The 20,300-nt window shown below is 34.9% G+C and overlaps 3 protein-coding genes across 3 annotated transcripts; 2 read left to right on the forward strand and 1 right to left on the reverse strand.

Annotated features, from left to right (window-relative positions):
* The first annotated feature begins 933 nt into the window (after positions 1 to 933).
* On the forward strand, positions 934 to 4,313 carry LOC7496943 (probable serine/threonine-protein kinase At1g01540). Its single transcript, XM_024585407.2, has 7 exons — positions 934 to 1,838; positions 2,009 to 2,113; positions 2,280 to 2,402; positions 2,506 to 2,676; positions 2,790 to 2,919; positions 3,024 to 3,233; positions 3,858 to 4,313. Exons 1-7 carry the CDS (start codon positions 1,171 to 1,173, stop codon positions 4,008 to 4,010), a joined length of 1,560 nt encoding a protein of 519 aa, XP_024441175.2. The 5' UTR covers positions 934 to 1,170; the 3' UTR covers positions 4,011 to 4,313.
* A 7,558-nt stretch (positions 4,314 to 11,871) lies between these two features.
* Positions 11,872 to 14,090, reverse strand: LOC18104868 (anthocyanidin 3-O-glucosyltransferase 2-like). Its single transcript, XM_052447000.1, has one exon. It carries the CDS (start codon positions 13,794 to 13,796, stop codon positions 12,330 to 12,332), a length of 1,467 nt encoding a protein of 488 aa, XP_052302960.1. The 5' UTR covers positions 13,797 to 14,090; the 3' UTR covers positions 11,872 to 12,329.
* Positions 14,091 to 17,155: 3,065 nt separating this feature from the next.
* On the forward strand, positions 17,156 to 19,890 carry LOC18104869 (subtilisin-like protease SBT3). Its single transcript, XM_006374849.3, has one exon. It carries the CDS (start codon positions 17,292 to 17,294, stop codon positions 19,626 to 19,628), a length of 2,337 nt encoding a protein of 778 aa, XP_006374911.3. The 5' UTR covers positions 17,156 to 17,291; the 3' UTR covers positions 19,629 to 19,890.
* Positions 19,891 to 20,300: the final 410 nt, after the last annotated feature.

Below are 20,300 nucleotides of genomic sequence, written 5' to 3' on the forward strand. Positions count from 1 at the left end.
AATACTATAAAATGAATTGGATTATAGACATAAAAGTGTGAGAAGTCAACGATTTCTTGTCGAATGAGATATATAGGTAAAGAGATAAAAGATAATATTCTTAATAAATATTATGGTTGTCCTATCTGATACTTATAGAGAAAAAAAAATCTTAGATCACCGGGCTAATCTAAATTAATTAATTTTATTAAAATAATGTTGTTGATTTAAAAAAATAGCATTGACCTAGTTAAGTTTCAATTAAATTTCATCTAGTCAAGCAAACTTACTAAAAATATAACCGGGTTTAATATCTTTTTATTCAACTTTAAATTTAATTAAAATCAATTTAGATTAATATGAATTTAGAATCAATTTAGATTATTCAACTTTAAAATCAATTTAATTAAAATTTACTTGATTAATATTTTTTTAGTTCAATATAGAATCTAACTTAAATTAAATTTTAAATCATGAATTTTCAAAATAAACATGTCATATTAAACCAAGTTTGGCCACTATAATAAATAAATACGACGCTATGATTCCATCACCACAATTAAAGCAAGTTTGAAAAGTATAATAAATAAATACTGCACTATGATTCCATCGCCACTATATTTCAAGTAGTATTTTACCTAATCCACAATACTACATGATATTCCACGAACCATAAATCTAACTTTAGACTTAATTACACCACCATTAAAGATCAGTAGACTCTTGGATTATACCACTAAAACAAGATTAGCCATTAATTAAAGTCTGCTTGTTTTCTAGGCTGAAATGTATTTTTGTAATTTTTTGTAATTTGTTTTAATATATTAATATAAAAAATAAAATATAAAAAATATAAAAAATATTATTTTTATATATTTTTAAGAAAAAAAAAAAACTACCGCGCAAAACGTTCTCTAGGTAAATGGAACTATCATGACATTGACTGCTTTCTACTAGTCCCACTCACGCCAGCTGCTCTCCTCTCTCACACTATTGCTTTCCCTGGCTCTTTGCTCTCAATTGCTTCCCTTCTTTCACCATTTTTGTCGCTGCTACAACACTTGCTCCTCTGTTTTCCGTTTACTTAGCCTAAATTAACCTTTTATCTTCAATCTTCGTACAAAAAAACAAAGAAATTTAACAAGAAGTAGACGAAAGAAGAGAGAAAACAAGGTACTTGCAGCAGTAGCAATGTCTAACTATTTCTTGAACGATGAGCTATCGAAGAAGACATCAATCTTTGGTTTACGTTTATGGGTAGTGCTTGGTATTTGTGTAGGAGCTGCTATAGTTCTTCTTCTTTTCCTTATCTCTCTTTGGCTCACTTCTAAACGTAATAAGACTAGTAATAAAGCCAATAAACCTATGGCCACCACTAGTACCGCCACCACTAAATTCGTTTCATCTCTCAACAACAACCCCACAATCCCCAACATTTCTAAAGAAATCCAGGAAATCCGGGTCGACCCGAGAAAACTTAACCACCCGGATCCAGTTCCGGAGTCGGAGCTCCAGAATGGGGAGGAGACGACTAGTCCTGTCGGTGGGGGGAATAGAATTCATATCGAGATTGGGAAGGATCATAGAATTTCGTACCCCGAGCGGGTTGGCGGTTTGGGGAGTGGGAGTGGGGAGACCCGGTCTGGGCCTCGGTCGGGTGATCAAGCGGGTGCGGTGATTGCGGTGCCGGAAGTTTCACATTTGGGGTGGGGTCATTGGTATACTCTTAGAGAGCTTGAGGAGTCTACTAATTATTTTGCTGATGAAAATGTGATTGGTGAAGGCGGGTATGGAATTGTTTACCGTGGTCTTTTGGAAGATAATACTAATGTTGCTGTCAAGAATTTGCTCAATAACAGGTAATGAATGTGTTTTAAGTCATTATTAGTACATATTTTATATTGGGCTTGCCTTTTTTTGCCAATTTTGTTAATTGTCAGTGCTTTGAGTTTACTTTTGAACTATGTGGTTGGTTTTTTTGTTTGGTTGTTAAAGTTTGTGAGTTTAATGGTTTGTGTTTTTGATGTAGGGGACAAGCTGAGAAGGAGTTTAAGGTCGAGGTGGAAGCAATTGGACGAGTACGGCATAAGAATTTGGTGAGGTTGCTTGGTTATTGTGCTGAAGGAGCTCATAGGTTTGTACTTGAATATCCCGTTTGTGATATTTCTTTTGATCTTTGGTTTTTAGTGTTGCAAGCTTGAGTTTTGTTTCATGCCTTTGAATTTTAGAATTCTGGATGCAACTATCCTTTTTTGATTGAGTTGCATTTTTGTAGTAATGGGTTCATGGTTGTTATACAGGATGCTTGTTTACGAGTTTGTTGAGAATGGAAACTTAGAACAGTGGCTTCATGGAGATGTTGGGCCTTGCAGCCCTCTGACATGGGAGATTCGTATCAATATAATAATTGGAACAGCAAAAGGGTAATGATTTTATTGAAACATGGTTAATCATAAGAGCTTCAATGCTTTTATTTTTTTTCCTTTTCCATTGCTTGTTATGACCAGAGCTTAATTGAAAATATAGGCTGACATACCTGCATGAGGGACTTGAGCCCAAGGTCGTTCATCGTGACATCAAATCGAGCAACATTTTGCTTGATAAGCAATGGAATTCTAAAGTATCTGATTTTGGCCTCGCAAAACTCTTGGGGTCAGAAAGTAGTTATGTGACAACTCGTGTAATGGGAACTTTTGGGTTAGTTAAACTTCTTTTACATGAGATCTATATCTCCATCCTTTTAATCAATAACTATCTGCATGATCTTGGTCGACAAATTGAAATTACTAGTATGCTCTACTCTTTGACAGATATGTGGCTCCAGAATATGCCAGTACTGGAATGTTGAATGAAAGAAGTGACGTGTACAGCTTTGGCATTCTTCTTATGGAAATAATTTCTGGAAGGAATCCTGTTGATTACAGCCGCCCTGCAGGAGAGGTTTGTATTTGCCAACAAATTCACTTGGCGAATTGTCTTTCAACTACTTCAATATAGTTTATACATCTATGCCCTTGATATGCATTGGCAAGTCTGACTTTCAGGTGAACCTTGTTGAATGGCTTAAAACAATGGTCACAATTCGGAATGCAGAGGGGGTTTTGGATCCTAGGCTGCCGAAGAAGCCTTCTCCAAGGGCATTAAAGCGTGCCCTATTGGTGGCATTACGCTGTGTCGACCCAAATGCTCAAAAGAGACCGAAAATGGGGCATGTCGTACATATGCTAGAAGCAGATGAGTTCCCCTTCCGAGATGTAAGAGCTCATTTATCTCGGCAACTAATTATTTCATTTATAGTTCTTCTATCTCAGTGTTGTCTCTGAAGCTACACCTTGATATTCCCTTTCCATGTTTCTTTGTTTTTATGAGATTGGCATGCCCATATCAATATAGTTAGGGCAAGAACTGCAAGCTATGGCTAAACAATGAAAGTTTGGCAATACTTTATGCTAACTTCAGTTTCTAATGGGGTGTTAATTGCACTTTGTTTCTGATAGGTGCATTTCTTGGAAAGTTTTGCTCAACTCACCCAACACATTAACTGATTACCTTGATTAAGCTAAAAGTAATCTTGCCAAAATTGTATGCTTGTTACAATTGTATTTCTTCTTAAAGCCTTGTTTAGTTTTACAATAAAACTCAGAAAAAAAGCATAATTTCAAAATTCAGTTTCTAGTTATAGAATTCTCGTACCATCGAAGCATATGATTATGTGGGGGTTTAGGCTTTTTGACAGGCTTGACTATATTTTGTGCAAATTGTGATAATATTTTTGTGGTTAATTTTGTCTGTTGAACATGTAAAGCAAATGAAAAATTGTGTATAGTTAGTTATCTGTTGGTGCCTCCATCAGGAATGCCTTTTGCTCTTATTTACAGGACCGTAGAGTTGGCAGGGAACCTGGGCGCTCCCATCATGATGTCATGAGGATGGATAAGCGTGTAAGTGAATCAGGTGATAGTAGTGGGTATGAAAGTGGTGTTCAAACCAACAAGTCATTATGGAGAAAGAAAGAACCAGAAGAGCAGTGAGCAGGCTTGCCACACTTGTCTAAGGTGAACCAATTCACTTGTTTTGTCCGTTTCTCTCCATTCAGAGCTGGCACAGTCAGTCACGTCTCCTGTATATGCTACCCGTATTATTTTGAGTTTGCACTATCGGTAGATTCTGCAGCATTTTCTGCCACTCTGTTCAGCCGATCTGAAAACTTCTTGTAAAGCCAACTGAATATAATACTGTTTGACACGACTGATTCATGAAGTACTTTTCTTTCTCTGATAGATCATTTTAATAGCGTGGAGTCAATGATATGTTTCTTGATTTTTTCTTCTGTATATCTTTGCTATATAAAGTTTCAGGGAATCATTCAAGCAATCGTGGGATCAGATAGTAGGAATAAATTTTGTTACAGATATGTTGCTTATATTGTTCTGATGAGGCCGTCAATATTTCTGTTGAGAAGTTTGGAAATTGGAGCTCTCAATTTAGAAATTTTCTACCCATGCACTGTTTTCTCAGGAGACAATGATCTAGTAGGAAGAATTCTGCGACCATATCTAATCTTGATCCTCTATAGTGTAGAGGTCTACATGCAAAGCTTAGGATTCTCAATTTTAGATGCACGTTTAAAAAGTTCATCAGTACAAGTGTTTTTACCTGCAATATCTGCTCACATTGTCTTGCCGACAAAGAACTAGTTCAGAGGTTTGGCAGTCAAAAGAAGGCAGATAAACAGGTACAATCACTCCAAATTATACTATCATAATCCATTAAGACAGCATGCGATTCAATCTGACACATTAAATGTTTTAACATTAATTCCAATGATCAAGGTTGATTAAGACAAAACTTTGAATTTGGTGGGAATGCATACGGAAATTTGGGTCCTACAGTACTCAAGCGTGACCTGTTTGCTTCCTCCTTTAGCTTTAAAGCTTGTGGGGGCCTGATAGGGACAACAACAATTGTTTAATAGATACCAAATCAGAGGACCCCTCCAAATTGTCCTTTGCCGGAATTGGTTCTTGACAAGTAAAGTTGCGAGGAACCCTTTTGTTTTTGTCTCAGGATTTGATATTTTGCTGTCTTAAAATAGTTAAAGACCCCTTATAGCTTTGTCTATTTCCACTTTTAGTAGTTTTATGAAATATATCTTCGCTCAAGTGAGATGGGGACGATGGGTGTTATTCGGTGCTGCTAATTATAGATATTAAACCTTTCCTGAAAAAGTTAACTTGGAAGTTTGAGTTAGGTACCTTTTCAAATCTAAATGAATATTGATTGGATTAAATTTGAATTGCCTAATGAAATCTGAACGAGACTTAATCTTAGTCAAGTCAATTTAATTATTAGGATTTTTTTTTTCAAAAAAATATTTTATTTTTTTATAAAAAAATCAAAACAAAGTTATTTTTGGATAGATTCTAATTGACATGTTAATCTATAAGTTAAACTAAAGAATTGGATAATTATATTATAATAATTATTGAACCAATAAAAAAAATATAAATTTCATACGTATTTAGCAAAGAAAATTCAAATGTATGATAGAATTTAAAGAGCAAAGGGTCTCATTTACTTTAATCTCATAATTTCACATTAATGTCGAACAATTTAACATCATGACTCCCTAGCATATGGAATCTGCACAAATCAAGCGTCACCTCCTCCTGGGCCCAGGTTTCCAGCCTGGCCAAAAATGAAGCAGGTAGCCTCGTCTCCTACCTCACGGCAATTGTCGCTTCTTTTATTTTTTTTCCTCTTTGGGTGGGGGCATAAATCAACCAACGCCCGACCACGGATGGATGGGCAATAGGACCATTGAAAAAAGGATATGCGGAGGAACAAAGAACAAAGCAGTAACATAGTAAATAAAGTAGTAAGATAGTAAATAAAGTTATTAAACCGAGTTAAAATTTGTGTAAATTAAAATAATATATTTTAAATATTTTTATTTAAAAATTTAAAATAACTTAGTCTTGAATTTTTAGAATCATTAATTGATTTAATAATTGACTTGGATTTGATTAAGTTAATTTTTATCTAATTTTTTAAATTTAACTCAAGTTGAGTTTACATATTAAATCGAGCTTAATAATACTAGTAGAAACCGATATATTCCATGAATTTATTTTTAATTTTTTATGAAATGATAATAAAATTTTTTCAAACTTTGAATTATTTGATATAATTTTAAAGCGGCATTCAAAAATGTATCCCATTCTAGTGATGCTAACAATTAAGAAAAAATCCTTAAATAATACATATGAATCATTAAGAATAAATTTATCATGATAAATAAGGTTTTTTTCTTAATTAATTTTTAACTATTTTGATTTGATTTTAAAAGATTAAATTCCCTATGATAAAAAAAATGATAATAAAATAAATAAAAATAACAAACTCCTCTGCTACACCTAAGTAATTTAATTAAGCCTTCGCCTTTTCAATTGGTACAGAGCATGCAAATATCTTTATGAATTACCAATCGTTAAAATCACATGAAAATGGAGTAATTTAACTTCATCTGCACGATCCAGAATTTTAGTTATTTCCCCGGCATCTCCGGCTCTTGTCCCCTGCTAGACGCCACTGCTAACACCAAAGAATCGGATTCCATGGTTTCTCCATCCCCAGATCTCGTTTATGCCGTATGGCTTTAACAAGGACGGAGCAAGCTGGAGCTGGATGTCTATGACTTCATGCTACATGTGGCACTTGCATACACTAAATTAGTACTCATGGTTCGACTCGAAAAACGATTTTGATTATTCAAACAATCGGGTCAAAGTTCTTTTATTAAAATAACACTATTTCGTTCATTTTTTATTTATTGACTTCATTGATTTTGAATCGTGTGATATATGAGTTATTAAAAATCTAACTTGGTCGGTCGATCCGAGTCAAGCTTTCTGACCCAATTCTTGACTGGAATCCGATTCTAAAGAGTGTTGCTACACTTGGCCACTTGCAACTCCATCGAATAAATATAGAACAACGAAATTAGCTCTGTGATATAAACTGGATGCTACCATTTCGATAAATAGCTGAACAATCTGAAAGTTTCAGCCTCGAGTTCTCGCCTGAGCATCGTTGACCAAACAATTTCCACAACTTAAGCAGAGCAGAAACTAAAGGATGATGCAGGTTGAACGAGCCCTAAGTAGATGACCAACAATCAAATTACAGAAATAATACAGCTAACCGTAATGACCACAGATTATTTCTTCTTAGAGCTTCCTGACCCAAAACATTTTTTAAGGTATGGAAATCTGCCAATTGACAAGCAAAACAGCAGCATCTCTGAGACATGAATAGAACACAAATTGGAAAGGACCAACTCTAGCAGGATCGAGACAGAACACTGACAACAATTAATGACCATAGCCAAATAAGTAGAGATAGTCGATAAAAGTCAGCACTTGCAGATAAATCCTTCAAAGCTTGTTTCCTAACCATTGTTCAATCAAGCGACCAAAAGCAACACACGAAGATCCACCCTCTGACAGAACTTACTTGGCTATTTCATTGGTTGCTTTGGCCTTGTTTCTGTAGGTTTTGCAGAATTATTTGACCTAAAACATTCAAGTTCAAGATACTATTTACGAAGTGTACCTTGTCAAAAGCATGAATTCATGCTTTCGGCGAGGTGCACCACATAAACAACAAACGGACCATATATTTTATCCTATCATTTTTCACATGGTTATATCATTTACTATTTATGTTTTTTTTTTCATATGAAGAGGATGTCGATCTAATAATTCTCATAATCTTCTAATACAAGTTAAATAAATTATAGACAAATATGCAACCATTCCAATGCAACTAACATCCATCATTATCCCGTATCGGCTTGACTAGGATCCGCAGACTTTAATCGTTTATATAAAACAAGGGTCACCTCTCATTTTAAAAGATATATTTTCTAGGATAAAAACTACTACATGACTCTAGTCTGTCAGCGGAAGCAATACCTCTTGGGAGACTTATTATGTGCAGGTATATACACTTATGATTATTGGTGTTGTCTGTGAAAATACTAGCCATGTTGCGCTATCTAAGCCACTCGCCTGGAGCGCTATGATGATATTACTATTCCATATCGACTAGAAGACTTGAGCCTTAGTCCCTTATAGAGCACAAGAGTCACCTTTTTTAAAAAAAAAACGCCTTTTCAAGGACAAAATCCACTACATGGCTCTAGTTTGTTAATTGGGACAACATCATGGGAGGCTTATGATGTGCGGGTATGGATATATTTTATCATTGACGCTGTATGTGAAAATGCTAGTTATGTTGCGCTACCTAAAGCCCTCGTTCGAGAAGCTATAATGATATCATTATCCCATATTGACTAAGAAACGAGAATCTTAATCACTTATATAGCACATGGGTCACCTCTCTTCTCAAGACTTGCCTTTTCAATGATAAAATCCACCATGTAGCTCCACCCCATCAACTAAGACAATATCTTTTGAAAGGTTTACAATGTATAGATATGTACACACATTATCAAATAAATTCATTGGATAACAAAGAAGAAATGAAGACTTCTATATACTTCAAAAAATAGAACTCAAAGCATAATCTTACAATATAAGTCATATTCTTAAATCCTATGACATCTCACTCAACTTATAATATTACAAAAATCTCAACTGTTCGATCCTATATATGTTCTTCTTTTCAGTTCATCGATCCAATGTTAATTTACTTTCATTAACATTAGATTATCCCTCTCTCTTCTTCCTCGTTCAAGTTTCCTCACATTCTCTCATTGTCTTCACACACTGTTGCCTAACCTCAAACTAAAGAGAATGCCATCAATCCCAAGTGCACCTAAAAAAAGTGCGATATATAATTGTGAGCGGTAACTATGGATCAAACTGTACCTATTACCCATATAATTCCTTAGAGGTAGGTTGTAAGGTAGAAAAACATAATAAAAAGATAGTAAATTTCTTGTTTTTTTAAGGAGTTTCTTACATAATTATCAAAGTTTTAGTACCAAAATGTACTTGTTCTATTGTGTGAAGTATCATTTTGATGGGTTTCCGACTGTATTGCTTCCATTTTCTTTTAATTAATGCTCATATACACTTTGTAGTGATCAAAACAATCTTTGTACATATCGCAAGCAATGATGAAGAGATCCCACAACATGCTAAGAAAAATTTAGAATACTGTTAACCTAACACTCGAGAAAGTAGCAACGTTGGCGATTTCTATTCTAATTACTTCATGTGGGACAATATCAATTAATTAATCATCTTATATTTAATTCATAACTTCACGTTGCCTTCCATTGTTTTTAAATTATCGGTGGCTCACCAGCACATGGGATTTGTATCGACCAAGATCACCACTACATCGGTTTCTCTATTTGGTATTGAGATATAACTGTATTTTTTATAATTTTTTTAAAATTATATTTTTCAATATTTTTGAATTGTTTTGAGTTTTTTTACATACTGATGTTAAAAATAATTTTTTTAAAATTTTTTAAAATTTTTACTATACTTCCATATTTACCTTCAAAATAAAATAAAATTGAGGCTATTAACTTGCAGTCCTGGACCAATCTCCTTTAATTTAACAGTTGCTGCCCAAACTTTTTTATTATTGGTATTAAACTTGATATAATTTAATAGATTGATTCAATTGGCCATGGTAAAACTCATCTTAATTTTAATTTTTTTAAAAAAATATTTTTTAATTAGAGAGATATTATAAAAAAAAACTTGAAAATCTTAATAAAATATTTTGTCAAATTGAGGTGTTCACATAACAATAAATGACATAATTACGTTGCAGTCACCGAACTCTTGATTTAAAATATCATTTCGTATCCAAAAACACTTTGATTTAAAAAAAAAAAAAGAGTAAATGATTGGTTATCAGAGATGTTTATACAAGAGTCCAAAAGAACAAGCAGAGACGAATACAATATAGAAATTGATTACAAAACTTTTGTCAAAATCTTTGAGAACATGTGGGGTTCAGAAAGAAATTAAATATTTACAGGACATGATGGTGAAGAACAAGGCAGAAGGAGTGGAGGAAGCAATTAGTAAGGGAAAAGTACATGAAAATGTGGAAGCAGAGAGACTGGAAAGATAAATTGAGGAGTGATTCTAGCAATTTGTGATGCTTTTCAAAAGCGCGCGTGGTTTTTTAGCCGAGCAGCCAACTGCCCCTAGAAAATTTGACAATTAACCCTTTAAATCTACTCTTTATTTGTGTCAATTATTTAGTTTTATTCTTGTATTTTTATTTTTAAAATTATTTTTTACTTTTTTTAATTCCTTCAATTAGTCCCTGTGTTATTTTGGATATATTTAATTACCCAATATCCAACTTTTATTGAATCTTATCTATTAAATCTTAATATTAATATCAATATATCAATTTATTTTGCTAAGATAATTTATCTGGTAATATAGACAAAAACGAATACAAATGATTAAATCTCAATGTTAACTATGCATGCTAGTTATGTGAGAGTTAAATATTTTTTATTATGAGATTATATTCATATTCATATGGAGGAGTATATCACTACATAAGTTATCTTAGAAAAATAAATAAAATATTTCAAAGATTAAATTATTTATTTTACTAAGACAATATATCTAGTAATACGAATATAACAAATCATATCATAAACAAACAATATTTAATAATATTATATTTGCATGGATAGTAAAATTGAGATTTATATAATTCATTTATTTTATTAATTTAAAAAATATATAAATTAAAAAATTTAATAAAATGATTTAAAAACTCAAAAATTAATTGATCAAATTAAAAAAATGAATAATTAACATATTTGAACAAACAGTCTTAAAAGGAGTAAAGGACAACATATAAGTATCGGGCCGTAGGCCTGAATGCAGATGGATGGGTAATAGTTGTATTCCGAGATGAGCAGTAGCAAACCCAAAGAAATATCAGCTCAGCCCGAGTGAGAGAGAGAGGGAAAACCCAACTCACCGCGCACAATGCCCTGGGCTGAGCTCCAAATCAGCCACCAAAGAAACGTAGACTTCTCAGTTCTCTCTGTTGGAGCAAGAAGAAACAAAAATGCGGACCCAGACGGTGTTGAGATCATGCAAACAAAACATTTCACTTGTTATTCACCAAAGAAACGTTTCATTCGTCAGTCAAGGCGGAATTGTGAGCTGTTATTACAGGTTTGTAGCTAGCTTGGTCACTGGGGATTTGACGGCTTATTTTGGAATCGGATTCTTCTCTGGTAGTGCAGCTCATTACGAAGCATACTATCAAGATGAATATAAATTATATCTTGATTATTAAAGCACGGGAGTTTATAGCCATAACATGAGAGGTCAGGGTTTAACATATCTTCAGAGAGACTAATTCGTCTGTAGGTTGGTTGGTAAATTATAGTCTTACTGGGAATCTAATGAATAAAAACAATTGGATTATTTAGAATTCACTGCTCGGGTTGTTTTTTATCTTAGCATTATGATCTTATTAGATTCATTTTTTTCTTGTTTAATATAGTTTTCCTTAGTATTAAGCTCTGATATTCACAAAAAAAAATGTTTTTTTTTAGTCATCATCACTGGATCACTGGATTTAAACCGAGTTTGATTCATTATTATTAAACTCGGCTTAATTGATCCAGGTTAAATTTTTTTAAAATTAAACTAGTTTGATTTGATATAAATTTGTTGACTTTATTTTTAAGAAGAAATTCAAAACAATTTTATTTTAATTGTTTTTTATTGATATGAATTAATCAACTCAATTCGTGATTTAGAACTTGAATAAAATTAATTTCTAAATTCAAACCAGACTCAACTCATCAGGATAAGTTAATCAAGAGGGTAAATTACACTAACAAGCTAAGCGTGTTAATCATTTATAGGAAATAGTTACAAAAAGTCATTGATTGGCAAAAGCAAATACATACATACAAAGATCTCCATATAAAACGAAGAGAACAGTAATCATTTGGCAGAGCAATGGTGGATCATACAAGCTACTAATTAATCAACAGCATCTCGACCAGAACCCAATTCTAAAGAGTGTGACTACACTTGGCCACTTGCACCGCCACCAATTATAGAACAAACTGTGATACAAGTTGGAAAGAAAATGTTCTCCCATTTCAACAGATTGCTGCATAATCTGAAAGTTTCAGCCTCATGGTCTCCACAGAGCATCATAGACCAAAACATTTCCACAAATTAAGCAGAGCAGGAAAAGAAAAGAAACGATGCAGGTTGAACGAATCCTTGTAGATCATCAACAAACAAATTACAGAAATAATATGGCAAACCGTAAACACCACAGATTTATTTCAACTTCTAAATCCTTCAAAGCTTGTTTCCTAACCATTGTTCAATCAAGCGTCCAAAAGCAACATACGAAGATCCACCCTCTAACAGAACTTGCTTGGCTATTTCACCTGTTGCTTTGGCCTTGTCTCTGTACTCACTACCTTGTTCCATCATGTATTTCACTGCTTTTGTTATATCCTCTGCCTTCACAAAATCAGTAGAACAATCCCTCCTGAAATCCAGAGTCAACTCCACTGCTAATCCCAAGTCCTTCACCAACTGAAATGCATTAATCTGCTGCTCACCATAATAGGGCCAGGTTATAATAGGTACACCATACCACAAGGACTCCAAGGTTGAGTTCCATCCGCAGTGAGACACGAAAGCACCAACTGCTCTGTGAGCCAGGACTTCTACTTGTGGTGCCCACCCACAGAGCCTGCCAATATTTTTTGTCTTTTCCAAGAACTCCGCCGGGAAAATCTCGTCATATCTAGTGTAATAACCTGGCATAATCTCGCCTGGTGAGGGTGGCTTGCGAACGGCCCACAAGAACAGTTGACCACTGCGCTCCAGCCCAATCGCAATCTCTTTCAACTGCTCTTCTCTAAAAGCTCCTTGACTTCCAAAGCACAAGAACACCACTGAATTTTCATGCTGATCATCAAGCCATTTCATGATCTCATCGCGTTTAGCAGCCTCAGACCCTGACAAGCCCTTTCCCTTGTGATCAATTAATGGCCCCACAGTGAAAATTGATGGTAAATCATCTCTAGCAACAAGAGTGTTAACAGCATGAGACTCAAGCTCCGAAAACGTATTAATGATCACACCGTTGCTCTCTTTGTATTTCCTTCCAAGAGCTCCAAACGTCTCATATGCCTGATCCCTGTGCACGAGTGGCAAAACACGATAAGGCACTGGATTGGCGTAAGAAGGAATGGTATAATCAAGGTCAGATTCTCTAAACTTAGGCTGACCCCCGTCTTCTCTCTCTGAAAGGTAAACAGTGAGTCCATAAAAAGCAGCATCAGAACAGAAGAAAACATAGGAAGGAACCCCGAGTTCTTTGGCAACATCAATAAAGCAAGCGCAGAACAAGTCAACGATAACACTAGCTACAGGAGCTGGGCTGTTGGCTATCACTTGGTTGACGATAGCATCTCTTACAAGGGGGCTGTGGTCACGAATGAATTGAGTAAAAACTTTTTCAGTTAAAGCTTCTACAGGGGGTGCTGCAATCGCAGGAATAGTAATGGACTTGATTTGAGTATGGGTGGCAACAAGGGATTCAACATAGCTGTTTACGCTAGGATCGTATGGGTGGTTGATGACAAGCATGGTTATCAAGAAATTTTCAGTTCTTTCAAGAATGAGCTTTGCAAAGCCAACAGTGGATACAAGGTGGCCAATTCCAGGGCAAGGAACAAATACTAGCTGTGCCCTTTTCATTGTGGAGGTGTTGGCGGTGGCTCCGGTGTTTTTGGGCTTGCAAACTGACATGGAGCTCTTCTACTGAATCTTTTCCTAACAACCAATGAATCAAGAAGTAGAACAATGAGGAAGCAATGCTAACATATGATATCCTTCTTCTCTTAAAATATTTTATAGGTTGATGTTTGTGCCTGAAATCTGAATGCGAACGTGACAGGGCGAGTATTTTTAACTAGGCGGTTGTACGCATCAATATTTTTTTTTGTTAAGATAAGCTTGAATACACAGAGACGGGTAACAGGTGTATTCCGTGATGAGCAAACTGCAAACCTAAAAAATATCAGCTCATCCTCGAAGAGGTAGAACCCAACTCACCGCATACTCCTGGGCTGGGCTCTAAATCAGCCACCAAAGAATCGTACTTCCCTCCTATGTTGGAACCATATATGTTATTGGATTAGAATCTTATTTGATAACGAGTATATGTTATTGGACCCGCTAGATTAACCAGCGGGTCACCAAATTAATATTTTTCTATGAGAAAGATGTTGTTTTATTTTTAAAGAAATAATTTTTTTAATTTTAATCCCATTAAGTTTGACTAGATTATACAAGTTGCGAATTAACCATCAAGTCCTTTAGTTAAATCAATATCAAATTATTTTATTCTTAATGCATGTTTCAAAGAGGTAAATGTTATCTCTTAAAGTATTTTTTTTAGAAATACATTAAAATAATATATATATGTATAGACGTATTATTTTTTAAAATTTATTTTTATATAACATATCAAAATAATTCAAAAATACTAAAATAGATTAATTTGAAGCCATTTTTTTTTTAAATGACAAAACAACTATTGAACAACGCAAAACAAGCTTCCACACCACAAACTGTTCTAAGCCTTACATAGACAGGCAGTTAGCTGAACAAAAGGGCCTGACAATAAACGACATTTAGCATTTAGCCAAGCTCAAGTAAACTGAAAACAAGCCCAGACCAAGACTTGAGAACCAAAGGCTGACAAGTTCAAGTCCTTGGGTAACTAATTAGTGTGTTTCAGATTCTGCATCAATTTTGGACCAATTAACGGAAGCTATAAGCGAGTGAGAAATAATAGTACATGAACAATTTCTTCCGGTGTAGAAGACAAGACAAGACGGCAAGAAGCACAAATACAAAGAAGGGCAATTTAAAAACGCCATTGCAAGCTTCGATTCTTTGCGGGCTTTTAATTTAATTTATTTTGTTTCGTTTGCTTTTAAATTTAATTTTCTAGCTCTATTCCTCTCTTCTATTCTATTCTGTCCCTAAATTTCAAGTCAGGAATCTTGTTTCTAGACTTCTACTTTTGTGCTGATGTTTTTATCGTTGGATCAGATGTATGCTGTAATGTTTAGACCGGTGGAGAACAAGAAGAATATAGCCCCTGTCCGGAAACCAGCTTCTTTTCCCAACAAAACCGATGACCACCACCCCCTCTCCAGCAACCAGCTCGATCTCCTTCAATAAACCCGACGACAACAGCCCGATCTCCTCGCTAAAAACCCAATCCAAGCCAAAACAACGACCCTCTCTCCTGATCTGTCTTCCTTGTCACCGTCCAAAGCACCACCACCCAAAACCCAATTCAGCACAGTAAAATAAAGAAGAAGAACTGACCCAAAAGATAATTTTCTTGTTTTTCTTATTTATCCTTTACTACTTGGGTTTGGGTATATATATATATTTTTTTATGTAATGTTAAAATTGTTTATTTGACCCGGCCAAATCCAATCTAAATCTAGCTGAATTAATATCAATTTTTTTTTTAAAAAATAAAATTAAATAACATTGTTTTAATAAAAATATTTAATTTTTTTTTAGTCTAAATAAACACTGCTCCAAATGCTCCAACAATGCTCCAAATGCCTGTCATCCATTGTGAAAATGCATCCCTGGAGATCTAAATCCAAGGACTGCTACTATTTTGATTTTCAATTTAAGGGCCCCGATTGAAAATTTTCAAGCCTGCTCGGATTTGTGCTCAAGCCTTTTGCTCTTGTCAATTTAAATCAATTTCTATATTTTAGTGTGATAATTATTATTTTTTAAAATATATTTTACTTGAAAATATATTAAAATAATATTTTTTTAATTTTTAAAATTAATTTTTCATGGCACATCAAAAACAAAACAAGTAACCAAAAATATATAAAAAATTATTTTAAAAAAACACCATATCAAACGCAATTTTAAAATGAAAAAAGAACAGGCATGAGAGCCCACATCTTCTCTAAAATTGGAGACTATTTTGCAAGTTCTGGAAATCAAAGGACGATCCTACTGAGGACCTCCTTGTTCACGATTGCACCTCTGTATCTCATCAATGAAATTAAGCTGCTCGATAAAAATGAAAAAAAGAACAGGTCTGTGAGCCCACATCTTCTCCATGAAATAATTTTGGAAAATAAGAACAAAGGAAAATGCCAACATCATGTCATGTCCCTACAGTACCCTTCTAAAGCAATTCCATTACAGCCGGTTTGTTAATTTCCATCATACATGCATGAAAGAAAATGATAGGAGGGTTTGAGTGTGACAATAAATCATCAATTAATTAGAATAGACTAATTGGGATGCTCGACATTTAATTTTAGTTGAGATTATTTAAAATAAATAAATAAAAAAAATTTTTGTGATATTTTTTATATTAAAATATCATTTAATTTTACTTGGTTTATGAAAAAAAATTATAATATTTGTTTCTTTTAATATTAGTAGAAGTTTTTTTGTGCAACCTCATATAATTATTTTTCTTTAATATGATAATTTATTTTTATTGTCATTTGTGATAATAATTGATAGTGTCAGAGCCCACCATATATTCTCTAATCGCATTAAATAAGTCACTTGTTTTTATGGATCTTGACAAGGATGCACTGATAAATGGTGGTGTTAGATTAGAGCCCACCATGTGCCCAACGAGAGCACTAAAAAACATTTTACACGCCAAAATATCCACACATTTTCCTTTTAATTTCTGCAAGAAGGTGCTCGTCAATTTCAAAGGACACAATCATCTTTTTTCAGGAAAATGTTATCGTAATTCGTAGCCACGAGTTAAATCTGAATCCTTCACACACTCATTTCGATCGATATAGCCGTGATTTATGAACGAAAATTATTAGTCAATAAGCGTGGGCTCGGGATTCTTTCCGGATCTCATGGCATTAGCCGTTGGGCTCGGGCTTATTGAGAGTTGGGCTCTGACTATCACGTCTAAAATCTAAATTCATATTTTCTAAGTGTTTTTTTTTTTTAGTTTTTTAAGTTTATTTTAAGGTTTTTTTAATTTAAATATATTTATAAACAAGTTTATGTAATAAATTTATGATCCGAAGTTTAATAACTATGAGATAACAAGGATGTAAAGAAAAGAAAAGAACAAAAGAAACGATTATATATACACGGAGGATAATGAGCCTCCATCATCCTTCTGAATTCACTATCCAAAGACAGGCTCAGACAACTTCACCACAGAACACTCCTAAAAGACTATTCTCCTTCCACTAAACATTGCACATGGCTACTCGTCGCGAGTTTCTCTTGTCTAAGTTGTGGATTTGCTCTATCACTATCCTGCATTTCACTGGAACATTATCACAAACCGACAATTATATTGTTCACATGGATTTATCCGTGATGCCCAAGTCCTTTTCAGGCCAGCATCATTGGTACCTGTCCACTCTTGCTTCTGTATTTGATGTCTCTGATAGTAGCACCGCCAGGGCCAGCCCTGCCACTTATTTGACTGCCTCTTCTAAACTTCTTTATAGTTATACTCATGTTATCAATGGTTTTAGTGCTAGCCTCACTCCATCTGAGCTGGAGGCTTTAAAAAAGTCTCCGGGCTACATTTCTTCCATTAAAGACTTGCCTGTTAAGCATGATACAACTCATTCAACCAAATTTCTTGGCCTTGCACCTCAGTCCCCAGCATGGAAGGCGTCAAATCTTGGTGACGGTATAATTATTGGATTGGTGGACTCAGGTGTTTGGCCAGAAAGCGAGAGTTACAATGACCATGGAATGTCTGAAATTCCAAAAAGATGGAAAGGAGGGTGTCAAAGTGGAGCTCAGTTCAACTCCTCAATGTGCAACAAAAAGCTCATTGGAGCTCGATTTTTCAACAAAGGCCTAATTGCAAATAATCCCAACATCACAATATCTGTAAATTCGACGCGTGACACGGATGGCCATGGGACACACACATCTAGCACAGCTGCTGGAAATTACGTGGAAGGTGCATCATACTTTGGCTATGCCAAAGGAACTGCTAATGGAGTGGCTCCACGGGCACATGTAGCCATGTACAAGGCTCTGTGGGATAACCATGCCTATACAACCGATGTAATTGCTGCTATTGATCAAGCAATTAGCGATGGTGTAGATGTATTATCTTTGTCATTAGGCTTTGGTGGAGTACCTTTGAATGAAGATCCTCTTGCCTTGGCAACATTTGCAGCCACAGAGAAGAATGTATTCGTGTCCACTTCTGCCGGAAACGAGGGGCCTTTCTATGAGACACTACATAATGGCATACCTTGGGTGTTAACAGTTGCTGCTGGTACTCTAGACCGCGAATTCGATGCAGTTTTGACACTTGGCAATGGAATTTCGATCACAGGCTCATCTTTCTATTTGGGGAGTTCATCGTTTAGCGAAGTACCGCTCGTTTTCATGGAAAGATGTGACAGCGAATTGATTAAAACTGGACCGAAGATCGTGGTCTGTCAAGGTGCGTATGAGAGTAACGACTTAAGTGATCAAGTTGAAAATGTGAGAAATGCAGGTGTTACTGCAGGTGTCTTCATAACAAATTTCACAGACACTGAAGAATTCATCGGTGATAGTTTTCCAGTTGTGATTGTGAATTTAAAGGATGGAAAAACCATCATAGATTACATCAAAAGCAGTAACAGTCCACAAGCAAGCGCGGAATTTCGGAAAACAAATCTGGGGATTGAACCAGCTCCGAGAGTTGCTAGTTACAGTTCTAGAGGACCATCCTCGAGCTGTCCATTGGTCTTGAAGCCTGACATTATGGCTCCTGGTGCACTAATCTTAGCAGCATGGCCTCAAAATGTTTCAGTGGATTTGAACGATTCGCAGCCTATTTTCAGCAATTTCAAAATATTGTCAGGGACATCCATGGCTTGTCCGCATGCAGCTGGAGTGGCTGCACTCTTGAGGGAGGTACACCCTGATTGGAGCCCAGCAGCCATTCGATCAGCCATGATGACCACTGCTGATATAACGGATAACACTATGGAACCTATTAAAGACATTGGTTCTGGTAATAGAATAAATCCAGCTAGTCCTCTAGACATGGGAGCTGGACAAGTTAACCCCAACAAAGCTCTAGACCCGGGTCTCATTTATGACGCGAATTCAACTGATTATGTGAGATTACTTTGTGCCACAAACTTCACCGAAAAAGAAATCCAAGTTATCACAAGATCATCTTCTACCGATTGTTCCAACCCATCCAGTGACCTCAACTACCCTTCTTTTATCGCCTACTTCAACGAGAGATTTTCGCCATCAAATTTGACAACTGTGCGTGAATTTCATAGGACCGTGACCAATGTTGGAGAGGGAATTTCTACTTACACAGTAAGTGTGACTCCCATGAGTGGGTTAAAAGTCAATGTCATGCCAGACAAGTTGGAGTTCAAGACCAAGTATGAGAAGCTAAGTTACAAACTGACTATTGAAGGTCCAGCACTTCTGGACGAAGCAGTCACTTTTGGTTATCTCAGTTGGGCTGATGCTGGGGGTAAACATGTTGTCAGGAGTCCCATAGTGGCTACAACTTTAATCCCAGATGATCCAGATGATGAAGAAATCAAAGGTTAACAAATCATGCAGATAATGTAGTAGATATATTGATGTATCAATAAAAGGTCCACAAGTTTATGCCAAACTAACAACTTGGTGTTAAAAGACCGTAATTATTTTGATTCAATTGTTGAATCATTTTCAATTATTTCTAGGTGATTCTAAAGGCCAGTTCTATAATGGTACGATATGCTTGCATTAGCTCTTCTATGGAAGGCTCTCAAATTAGAGTTTGAAGATGTTGTTTTAGTTAATTTTATAATATTTTCATGATTTTTTTGGTTTTTGTGTTAATTTTAGATTTTATGCGTTTTTTTCCTTTATGTTTTATATGATTATGATTTTATTACCTTGTAAAGATCAATTTCTAGTCTATTTAAGGAGACTTTAACTTTTTAGAGAAACAAACTAGGTGTAAAAATTATCTATCAAAATAAAACTTTGAAATTACAACTTATAGTGCATAAGTTTGATGATATAGAAGGGATTATAAGTATTGTCATCATAAAAGTTAAATTTTTATTAATTACTGAAAAAGAGGGAGCTGCAAGGTTTTAAAAAAAATCCCCACTTCCCTTATAGTAATGGAGTATATTTAGTGCTTTAGAGAATTCTAATTTAATACTTGGAAAAATGAAAATGATATTTTCTTTAAAAGTCATTTTCTTAACAAGTTTAGCCTTTCAACAA

Source organism: Populus trichocarpa, chromosome 14 (assembly GCF_000002775.5).
Source record: "Populus trichocarpa isolate Nisqually-1 chromosome 14, P.trichocarpa_v4.1, whole genome shotgun sequence".
Classification (NCBI taxonomy): Eukaryota; Viridiplantae; Streptophyta; class Magnoliopsida; order Malpighiales; family Salicaceae; genus Populus; species Populus trichocarpa.